The 12,246-nt window shown below is 33.4% G+C and overlaps 1 protein-coding gene across 4 annotated transcripts in view; it reads left to right on the top strand.

Moving 5' to 3' along the window:
- The window catches only part of LOC108914209 (cyclin-dependent kinase 14), a 188,830-nt gene that overhangs the window by 38,673 nt on the left and 137,911 nt on the right, over positions 1 to 12,246 (top strand). For 2 of the 4 annotated variants that reach the window (XM_018719966.2, XM_018719964.2), the window contains exons 1-2: positions 3,395 to 3,544; positions 5,971 to 6,081. In XM_018719966.2, the coding sequence (XP_018575482.1) occupies positions 3,469 to 3,544; positions 5,971 to 6,081 (187 nt within the window). In that variant the 5' untranslated portion in view covers positions 3,395 to 3,468. Of the gene's footprint in view, positions 1 to 3,394; positions 3,545 to 5,970; positions 6,082 to 12,246 lie in introns of those variants that run through there. The other 2 variants (XM_018719965.2, XM_018719967.2) reach the window with 1 other exon arrangement.

The raw sequence follows: 12,246 nt of genomic DNA, 5'->3' as shown, positions 1-12,246 counted from the left end.
AACACTCATAAATTTAAATAGTCACATATTTTGTGTACAGACATATTTACAGATTGATACAAATAAGTTTGCGTCTGATATAGCTCCGCCCATAAATGTGCATTGAACAAAAGTCCAGATAGCCACTATCCCAAATCGTCCATCCTACATCTTATTCCTTCTAGCCGAATGCCTTCTTTCCCATCTGGCTGAGCACTGCTATTTCAAACCAATAAAATTACACGACCGCTTAATTTTAACAAACTTCCTGTCCTATTTTAAGAACCCAAATACCAATGTTGACGTATCGAATTTTATATGCAAAAATGTTAACTTCGTATATTCTCTCGTTATCTCTTTATTTTTACAATTTGAGCTGTGGCTTGTCTCGTTTCCATCAACTTGTTTTTACTGCAGAACACAAAACCGAATTCCCGCAACGCCATTATCATTTTTGTTTGCCACCCCGACAATCCTCAGGATACAACCACGGAACAATTCCGATGCGATCGACTATTCCAAGATTCGTAACAAATTCCAATTATCGCACAAACACCATAAACACATCGTAATAATGTAAAGCATGATAATCAGCCAAATATAATTCCAGATAAGGCATACCGGGACAGATAATAGATCTCTAGGCTACCTACATACGTACATAACGAAGGAGTTCTCAATTATTCTGTGAAATGGAACTGGCATTTGTTATAGTCTCTGCCATCCTGATCGAGTCGCATTCGGATGGCCAGGATACGTTTTTATTTGGCCGCGATGAACTCGAGATGTGTTTAATACGAGTATGCTTTACATGTTTATGCGCGTGTTGAATTGACTTTTCCAGGTCACCTAATTTTTTTTGGAGATAATAAATATTTAATGCGTAATTCGATTTTTATGCATCTATTTTTAACCTTATCTGAGTATTTTTTTATCCAATATTGTTCAAATGGAAAGGAAACAAATTTCTGTGCCGACAGAACCTATAGGTATCGATTTGCCAAACCTAATTTTGTACCTGGGAAACGGTTAAGTTTTAACGAAACAATTATCGGGATAGTCACTGGCCTAACATTGAAACTGCATTACCATAGAATACCGGTAGTGACTCATAACGCTAATCAAAATTTTTCCTCTATCATTCATTTTAATTGTCTCATTTTAAGTAATTTAGTTGTGTAGCGTGAGTAATATAAATAGAGGAACAAGGTTTGTAAACCGACTGTAGTCGATAGAAACGCGAAACAAAAGAGTAAAATTGGAAACAAGCAATATTATCTATTATTTGTCATTGCCTGTATCCTTTAAGTGAAGAGGTTTGGCGTCTTCATCAATTTGAAACCTTCTTAACTACATTTTCATTTTGAATATTCTTGTGGTAGTTTGTTTCTATAGGTTTCCCATCCCCATTGCATGGTCCGCTCATAGATTCGTCATAGTATAAGCCCATTGTTTGTAAATGTTTCTTCAGATTACTGCGACCAATAATATATCAGTAATCAGTTTCTTCGACCATTGATTTGTTGTATCAGCATCAGTCAGCTCATATGATTCTGCTGTTTCATCCACCGAATTATAATGGTATCCACCGTTGTTTTTGGTATTCCAAACTCATATTCAATACATTCCTGCGGAATCCTTTTTTGTTAGGATGTCTACATTTTTATTGCTCAGTCTTCCCTTGAAAGAATACATTGGTAACAGTTCATTTGGAACCAGTTTTGAAGTGATCATGTACCTTTCCAAAGGTTTTATTGTTGCTTGACTATTGGAGTAGATGTCTTCCCGATATATTCCCGCAAGACAAATTTCGACAGCTTGTCAGCTTGGAATATAGTCGCAGTGCTTCCTAGGAACAAAATTATTTTCAATCTAGTGCTTGCACCAAATATTTCTGTTCCATTCCCATTGTCAGGTTTGATTACATCAATTTCTAAATCTGTGTAGGTATGTGATATTCACTTTATTCAACAAATTTTAGATTTTGATTTTCTCTTAATTAAATCGAATTTTAAAGATAGACTCGTGTGATAAAACTTACTACAATATTTAAATTTATTTAAATAAAATGTCAATGCACTTCTCTGAATTTTTTATTTAATGAACATTCTTTTATTCGTCTGACAATGGGGTATTGTTAAGAAAGTAAAAGTAATATATGCAGGCTCTCTCTCTGTCTCCCGACATTCTATACACATTCCGTCTATATAATTTCAACAATTGTACCTACCTCACAAATAAATATATATCAGCTAAATGCATCTGAATTGTTCAAGAGAGCGTTTCCTAGATACCTGCATAAATTCGATGACCTACTATCCCAGTGTGCAATAGCGAAATACCAAAGGAACTCGATGTAATGTTACTTTCTAGGAGATGCAGTTGTGAATTTGAATAACAGATAACAGTCTGTAAAGCTGTCGATATCTCTTCAAGTTTCTCTCGACGAGATTGCCGTAGGAGATTTCTTTTGAGTGTATTCACTTGACGACACAATGTAGTCGTCGTTTCCTCTGGAATATGATAAAATTTTTCTAGCGAGATTTGTATTCAATTACTTATATATAGAAAGATTGAATATTAATACATCCGAGTTGTTTTTTATTAGTTTGTAAGGTTTAGGGTATCACAGTTTTTCTATGCGCTAAAAAGGTCTATAATAATGAAGATCAAAGTTCAGTGCACAACTTTTAATTGTCATTGCTCAATATGTCAATCCGATGTAAATAAAAATAGTTTTCTATTAACAATAGTAAACACTTGATAAAATAATACCATGTATTGTTTTCAATGTTTTTGGTTTCTTCGAGAGATATATTTCGTAAAAATTTTCGAAGATTTGAGCGTGAGATTCGAGACAGTTCTAATCACCGAATAAAGGTCGATTTTCACTATGGGGCGAGTAGTGATGCCCTTCGATCACATACAGTCCAAGAAAATTGATTGTTTCCATCACAACGGTTCCACAATAGCAGGAACTAAGCTTCAGGAGCAAAAGTTGTCATTGTTACATTTTTGCATCATAATCTTATCTAGCACGCTTGTACTTGCTAGCCGAGCACTAAACTAAGTACAAAACAAATGAAGTATCAAAGATAGACTTGACGAATGATTCTGTGATCTCTCTCTTCTACTTGGAAAATTGGTACCTGCTTCAATAATCATTTTCCATTAACCAACATTTTTAGTAACCCACGCTGTAGTTATTATCTTTTTTTATCATCCAATTCATGTTTTATCGACCTGATTTCCAAGATATCCTACAGTGTATTCTAACCTTGTTTTATCTACGAAAAATATTATCTACGAGATAAACAAATGTAACTGTTATTTACGTTAATTCCAGTGTACCGTCAAGTGTTAAATTAACCGGTGAGTGATTTCCTGAGTGCGTGCTAGTGCATTTTTTCACGTATTTCAGCTGTTTCCGTTTCACTAGTGTGTTATGCTCTACTGTTTTGGAAGTGGACTGACAGTGTAGTTCTAACAATGACCGGCAAGTCCTGTTACGAAATTCCGAAATTTATGGACAATCTCTTACTGTTCTTCCATATTCGGAGAAAGGGTATGCATGCTGCTTTATTAAAAAAATAGTGTACCTATTAGATTATCACTTTCCTCGAGACCAAAAATTATTAAGCCAATGAACTTGGAGTTGCTACGAAAACTAACTCCAGGTATCATACTGAAATTATTTAATTACTTACACATCTCTCTCTCAAAATTTATGTCAAGATGTCATAATCCTTGATGTTTTTGTCTGACTTAAAACAGTTTTTGATCATACTGACACCTAGTACTTGTTTAAGGACATAAGATAGGTAACGATTTTGTCATACTTTTAAATTAAACACGGTTGTGCGCAAGCTAATGTTAGTATTTATCGTGAGTCACTGATAGTTTGGATAATGAATCAGTCAATAGGTTCCTGTTAATTCACGAAGGTATCAATTTTGTATATCTAAGTTCTCGATTAAAAGTAAGCGAACGTTGTCCATGCAATTCACACGGTTATCAAGCTAATTTGACAGCTAAAGGAAGGTTAAGGTACATGGTAGCTTCTTTTCGGTAACTTTTTTTGCCTCTCTTACCTAAATATTTATAAAAATATTTCTTGTCGTAAACAATTTACATATTACTACGTATCCCTTTCAGCCACCAGGGTTGATTTTAGTCATCTTTTGTCTTTTTCCTTCTTTAAATTTAATTTTGCTTGCAAAGTAAGCAGTATGACAATGATAATGATAAGGATAATGAGGTTACTTCGATATCTTTAAAAATGTGACTAGACCTTCAAGTTATTTATAGACAACAGAGTGTATTTGATAGAATGGCATTAAAAGTAGTACCTACTTATAGTTTCTCTTCACACACTGGTATTATCCCTAATAAGCTACTTTGTTTGCCACCGTGTTCCATTGAACTTTATATGTACTAATGTAAATCTTATTGGATAATATTTCAAATGGTGCTGGTACAGGCACTGTAAACTAATTTGCTTTGACAAAACTACCATTTAATAAGTCTATTGTCTTAGATTTTTTTTACATTTAACTACTACCATTGACGGTTATTGGTACTAGTTAGCAGAATAAAATATAAAATAAATTAAATAAGTGTAGTCTTTCAAACTTTAGTAGGAAAATATATTGACCGCGAGAAAATGGTTATTCTTCGACCGTGTTAATAATTTCTTCTTGATTTTATAACATGAGTTGATCGAGCTCGTTGAAATAAAACTTTGGGGCCTGGAATATGTCCTATTAGGATAGTTTTGAAGACATTCGCCGTAAATTAAAGTAATTCACAAGTTCGTCATTATTGCATCTGTATATGATTTTAGCAAAAATATTTATTACTATACTAAAAAAGTCAAATGGTTTGTTAAAATACTAAGAATAATGTCCACAACAAGCTCACACTAATACCTACATTCATTCCAACCCATCATTGGAAAGACAAAACTTTGAACAAAAGCAATACTGAAATGACAAAAAGCGGTGATAGGAATGACAGCAAGCATTGATTTATATTTACAGAACTGGCCTGGCGTCAGAAATCTCAATAGCTTTAAATACCTATAAATATCTGCTGTTATAAAGCTTTCATGAGTGATTTTTTTTGTGAAAATTATTTTGTCATGAGCTATAACACCCTAAAATTAAAACCCCACTTTAGAAAACGTCCTGTATAGAACCTTACTTACGGAAACGACCCTATATATTTGAAATAAGTTGTCGGAAAATGCTGTATGCAACTAATCATAAAGTTAATGAACTAGTGCCATGTAATCCAAACATCTGGTGTTTTAATTTACCGACGCTATCGTACAAAAAGCGCAAATAGTTTTTACAAATTTTAAGCCATTTACTTCATTGGTAAAGCCATGTGGCATGTGGAACATTTGGTGTTTTAATGCAGTAGATTTTGTTATTTAATCTCGAGTTAAATACGTCGCGTATAAGCAGTAGCACGACGGTAATATAATATGTATGCAAGCTGCATGGTGGTTCGTTTTAAATATTTGCACAGATGTGATGAAACTCGAGAATGCCTCGTTTCGCTATAAACAGGGTAGCAAGCTCAGAGTAAATGCTGCTATTTGTAAACTAAAGGGTATTTTTAAACTACATAATTAATATGTTTAAACTGGATTTATCAGAAGTAACTGGCTAAGCTTAAATAAAAAACAAGGAAGTCCTTTTATAAAGGAATGTCCGAAAGCACTTCGATTTGGAGATACAAAATGTTGCAATTTTAAAAAAATTGGTTTTCTAAAATGTATATGAATATGTTTGAGATAGAGTGATGAAACTTGGATTAATGATTTATCTAATTAAAGGTAAAAGTCCGCTTAAAAAAGCTCATAACTCGAAGTTTTAAATTTGAATTCACGATTGTATTGTGTACCTCCGTCTCGCTGCCCCTGTTTCTGTTGTGCTATTAGATTCCGCATCGACTGAAGTTTGTGACTCGTTCTTCCTTTTTCAGGCATCCCCGGTCTACCAACATCAGGAGTTACTATGCGGGAAAAGAAGAGCGGCGCCCTGTCTCGAATGCAGAAGCTCCGGAAGAGGTTGTCACACTCCTTTGGACGATTATGTAAGTAGAACTTTGTATACCTTATCCTCGTATTCCACACAATTCAGGTTTAAAGTGAATATTTCTACTCAAGATGCTATTTCATACGTGACTTCAAAAATATTTAAGGCATTGGATAATGAAACTTTATGTATTTTCCTAGACTTGGCTAGGGAAAATTTGTTTTAGTTTATTTAAAAATTAACTTAGTCATTGAACGAGTATAGCGTTGCCTAATAAATATTGACGAGGTAACAGTGGAGTATGGTGTCCCACATGGCACAGTATTGGAGCCTATTCCGTTTGATCTATACATTAACGATCTTTTCAACCCGGAAATTGGTAGATTCATTATCAGTTTTGCGGATCAGGAAGCTTATATTAATATCAAATCGGTAGTTGAAAGTTGATTTTATTTGTGAATTTTAATTTACCTTTTTTTCAGTTACAAATATTGTGTTGTGGCTGAATTAATTTTACTTTTTCCTATTGGGTTCGAGTTGGTGGCATATATCGTTGCTATATTTAGGGTTTTCAGCAGCATTTAATGATAAAATGATGGAAGTGGGTTCTGTGATTCGAATAAATACGATTGTTGTCCGGAAATGTCGGGGTGAAATGGCCCAAGGATTACGTGACTGTAGTTGCGAAGGTTGTTCTTTTGGGGCGTTGTTCATCCATTTGTATTGTATTTGTATTCGCTTTCATTCAATGTACCAGTAATTACATTCGGTATAATATTATTATTTATTATCTTCATTTGGATATAATAACATGATATAATTCGAGGCTTTATTTCCAATAGAGAAAAAGGTATATTAATATAACATAAAATAACTAACATTCATTTTCAAAAGCATAGTAAATATGTGGAATATGTGGTGATGTTATATTTATTTATTACTGTTATTATACAAAAGTTTTAAAGTCAAAGATAGAAGAGGTGCACAGTGATGGAGATGTATGTCAGTACATATTGCGTTGACAGAAATACTCTCAGATATAAACTTAATACGACAAAAACTGATAAATATCAAGTGATGATAGTCGTTTTAATCAAAGAAACATTGTATGAAAATCATCGTAGTAAATGTTATTTTTGTAAGGCAAGAGTAACATACATGTTTAAACAGTTAAAATTAAATTTTGTAATGTTCCACATGCACACATTTTGTTTATTTTACTAATCGAGTGTCAATAAAAATAATACTACTACTAATGTGGGATTTTATGGACTAGCAAATATGTTATTTAGCTATAGCTGTGTGTGTTTTTTCATTCAACCTGACCTTGATATTGTGATTAATTTAAGAATTATCTTTAGGAAATGCTGATAATTTGGCGTTGGTTTCAACCATTTAACTATTATGGTACACTAACCTGTATTATATCGATAAATTAGTCGACTACATCGATAATCTATTTCTATTCTTTCCAATCTCTCTATCTCTGTATCCAATACTAGCCAATTACTATGCTTTTCAGTTTCAAAGTACATTTTTCCAGGGCTTTAGGATATTAGACATTGGTTATTCATTCATCCTTAGGAAGGAAAGACAAAATTCATGTATACATATATTTGATCCGTCGTCGTGTATTACAATTTTGACATTCCTTTTTAAGGTGTATTGATCCAGTAGTGTTACCATTGACGTGGAATATAGTTACATAGGCGTTATTGTAGAAATGCGAACAATCGGAATTACAAGAATGACAAATGATATCCGATGATAATTAGTGTATCAGTTTGCTGACAGTATCTGGAGGAAATACAAAGAACTGATTTATGATAGACTCGTGCAACCTAAAATAAGGTTATGTTCCACGAAACGGTAGCTCTGATACCCGTGTAAGGCGAAATGTGTAAAACATTGTTATTTTACTTTATAATTTGGGAAAGAAATATAATGAATTTGTTAGCCATTGAATCCGAATACAACTCAAGAAAGCTAGATGATTAGATATCCATAAAGTATTTTTTAATGTCATTAGTCCGTGGTTAGAAAATATTTGTGTATTTAGAAAAATTAGCTTTTAACACAAGGTTCCAAAAAAAATACTTGTTTATTCTATGAAGCAAATCAGTTTCATAGGTTGGAAGTGTTGAATGCTGTTGTTTATTTGATTTTGTAGATGTATATCTGCCTTTCTCATTTCCTGTTATAATTAAGTCCGTTACAATGCCAACTGGCTACACATTTGTGAAGCAGACTTTGACCATCACCTTTCTCACTATGTAATAAAGAGCAACTTATAAGTATTCATAAACAAACTGGATAACACTAGTTCGTATCTGTAGTTCATTAAACTTAAAATGCACCAAAATTTATAAAAATACTTCAAACCAGAGCACCATCTTGTTTCAAAAGCTGAAACATTTCCGTGAACGTATTCCCAAGTTTCACACTAAATTTTACGTTGCATCGATGTTCCAGAAAATCGCACATTTCAAAAATCCTCACTAACACTTAAACACGTTGTATAAAAATGATATCACGAAAACTAAATGCAATTCTTCCAACCACGTATCACTAAATACCACAAAATGTTCTGTTATTTTATGAACAGGCCTCGTACATACCCTTTTTAAGTAAATTATCGTTGGTAGTTGCAGCAGGAAAGTGCCCGTCTGTTTTATCATTACCGTTCCACTTTCAGTAGTTTGTTTTCATATTGGGCCACAGTAAATAACTTTAAATACCTTAATTATTCTTCATTACGTTACTCAGACGTTCTTGAGAAACACCTATTACCATAATTTATCTCTGGATAAACATAAACTCTGTTTAACAACCGTTTAAGAGCAATTTATCTAAGTACACTGAACTGGAACTCTAACGACTTGGAGAATTGTAATAAAAACAAAATTTGCTGGAATTGATGGAAAGTTTTGTTCTTAGGTGCTATTGAAAGGCGTTTTGCTTATGCTGAATCCAGTGAGGCACTAAATTTGAAATGCATCAAGCAGAAGTTGTCGATAGAGTTCGAAAATTCAGTTGGGACTATAAGTCAAGTGCAGTTTTAGCTCGAAGTGAGTAAATTGCATTTTGTACCATAAGTTGACACAAAAACAAGGATTGGTAAAATAGTAATCAGAAGGTGTAGAATACTTTGTATCAAAAAAACGTGCGTTTATTAAAATTTTGTTAACGTTCAATTTAATTCAATTGGACAATTGATCCACTGTTATATTTTGGTGTATTACTGAACAATTAACTTCTGTTGCAAAGATTGACATTGTGGTACCTAAACAAAATTACAAATAAGGATCAACAAGATATTTATGACCTTTAATATCGACTACGCAAGGAATTTAATTCGTTTAGATTAATTTCATTTGTATAGATAGATAATTTTTCATTAAATTTCAGAATATTCTTATAATCTTTTTTTTTTACTTTTAAAATATGTGAATTGGAAATTTCGTTTTGCGTCAGTTCGTTAAGACACTAATCTAATGATAAACGAATGCAATAATTTACTAAATACTATGTTCTTTTTAAGTACAGTTAACCTTATCTTTTGTCTGATAAATACTTAATATCCAACGTAATTTTTCTTTTTAGACAACAAATCAACGTGCTGCAGCTTAAATGATTGTTCTACATATTTATAAGTATTACAAACCACGTACGAGATGTGGAATATGGCAGACATGTGTTGAGCGTTTAGAAAAAAAATCGAAATTTAACAGTTTTATAATAAATGTTAAAATAAATAAAAGCCAGTTCTTTGTAGCTGTGGAAATTGTTTATTTATTTTTTTTTTATAGGGTGGGGTTTATAACGGTCAACAGAAAAGCGAATAAATCTTTTCCCGCTCCGTATATTAAAGGTGCAGGCTATATCGAATTTACAATACGGAGCGCGATATTTTACCGTGTACAGACTCTATGACAGTTTTTGCGGCTTGCCCGTAGGGTTTCATGAATATTTCATCCACGCGCAGCATCTCCGGAATGGAGCCGCCCGCAAAAAATAATTTAATATCAATATTTTAAGAAAACTATTTATACTGACCGCGCTTGTGTCTTTCAAACTGGTTCCCGGGACGGCTCTAAGTCGGTTTATTATGCGGTTTGAGAAATACGACCGAAATTGTATCTCCAATAAGTTTTTTTGCCCGGAATAATGGGAAGGTTGTATTTCCTTAACTCGCATGCGGTTAAGGGAATTTTTTTGATATTGCACAGATAATTCTGTCATATTCTCCGTCGTTTAGTTAGTACTACTCTGTATAAGAAATGCAGAGATCAGCTGATGAACTCTTCAACTACGGACAACTTGTCACATTTGACGTGACGAGTGGAATAACTCCGCCCAATAGTACGCCGGAGACGGTTTAGCTTGTATGGGACATGTACAGTTCCTGCTAGTCTAAAAATAATTTCCACTAAAAGTAGAAACGTCTATCTGAAAAAACACATGCTTAAGTAAGTATTTTATTTGACAAATACTCACTAAGTCACTGCTGCAACACTGCTTGTGTAAACCAAAAAAAATGTCTGTGCTTCTTCAAAATATTAGTAAAGAAGAAAAAAGGAATGCCAGATCAATTCCGTTTCTATTGATTTGTCCGTCTTAAAATTTTAAACAAAAATTGTTGTTTTCTCGTATAAAAATACATTTACTAGACCACACCAGACATTCCACATATCGCTTCTATTTTCAGTACACCCATTTTTTTTTACCAAGTCTCGATCATGCCCGCCCACGCACGCAGATGATTAATGGCATCGGACAGGCCGCCGTCTCTTTCTCATTCTTGGGTAACGTCTAGTAAAAACCCGCAGTAAGTCTTCTGTCGCTGTTGCCTCCCGAACCCGGCATACCATCGTCCGACATGACTAAGTGAACCGTTAAGAGATAGCGCAATTAGGCCGTGGTCATTGAGCGTCGATGAGGACCGGTTTTTGGGAAGTACGGAAGGTCTTGGAAGGCCAAAAGACAACAGTAAAGAACACTTCTTATAATGTGATAATATTCGTATGAAGACTTAATGTTGCAAACATTTTTTAATTTTTTATCAATCTATACTTAAGGATGCGATCCTAACTGTGCCTAAATTATTTAATTAAAACTAAAACGTCTACATGGCATCATAATATTTTAGTCATTACTCATTTGTTTCATTTCATATCACTATCGATTGTTTAATTCAGTTCTTCAGTGGGAGGAAGGTTGCCCCAAATTAAAATTTAAATGTTGATTTACACTAAGAAATACACACAATAAAATCATAATTTTCATTTTCTTACTAGTTTTTACGATAAATTTGAAATTTTGCAGATTTCACTATCTGTGTGAAAACGAAATACTGATCTGGAATGTACGATTTACTGTCGAACCTCGTGATGATGAATTAAATCTTGAGTAATATACATTTATAAGTAGTATATTATTAATCGCCCAATTATAATGTCGCCTTTAGTAGTCGAGTTGCATGCCAAGTAGCTACATTTAGGCAGCTGGTTATTGGATTTACAAGTGGCATGCCTTATTTGTTGGGGAGGCAGATGTTTGACAATCTGTCTTGAATTAACAATTCAAAATCTGGATTGGATACTTTTGAAAGTATAATAAGTATACCGCAGGTGAAGAAATTTCATTATTGCAGATAGCGATGTTTAAATTTTTGTTTTACTCATGAGAGGATTAACATTACAAAGGATCAATTCAGTGTATAACCATATGATAGATTAGAAGATGCTTGACAATTCCAATGTTTGGATGAATACAAAAAGGCTTGTTCTTATTGTCACCATTATCAAATAAACGAATCTAAATCATAAACTGAAGAATAGGGAGAAAAAAATGTTAAATCTAGATGTAAATCCAGTAACAAATTATAAAAATGATGTATGTCTGTAGTAATTTACCAAGAAAACTATGAAAACTTAATTTTACATATTTATTTTCAGTAATTTTTTATTTTTATACGTACGATATTTGGGATGATATAATTCCAAGAAGGCCCCTGCGTCACTTTTTTGGAATTAACCGCATTCGACACCCGATGTAGAAAGACCTCGGTGGAAAATTTCAAGGTACGCCTCTGCCGCTGTAAATTGTTACAGTAGTAACAAAACTTTATTGGCTTATTCTTTTCTTGGAATTCTTTCTACAAATATTGTATGGCCTGTGCTCCTCCTATAACGATAATCAGAGTTCGTCCCCAATATCCCAA

The sequence above is a fragment of the Anoplophora glabripennis genome, unplaced genomic scaffold (genome assembly GCF_000390285.2).
Source record: "Anoplophora glabripennis isolate ALB-LARVAE unplaced genomic scaffold, Agla_2.0 scaffold634, whole genome shotgun sequence".
In the NCBI taxonomy this organism is placed as follows: domain Eukaryota; kingdom Metazoa; phylum Arthropoda; class Insecta; order Coleoptera; family Cerambycidae; genus Anoplophora; species Anoplophora glabripennis.
The sequence above is the reverse complement of the archived record's forward strand: the minus strand, read 5'-3'. Positions and strand labels throughout refer to the sequence as shown.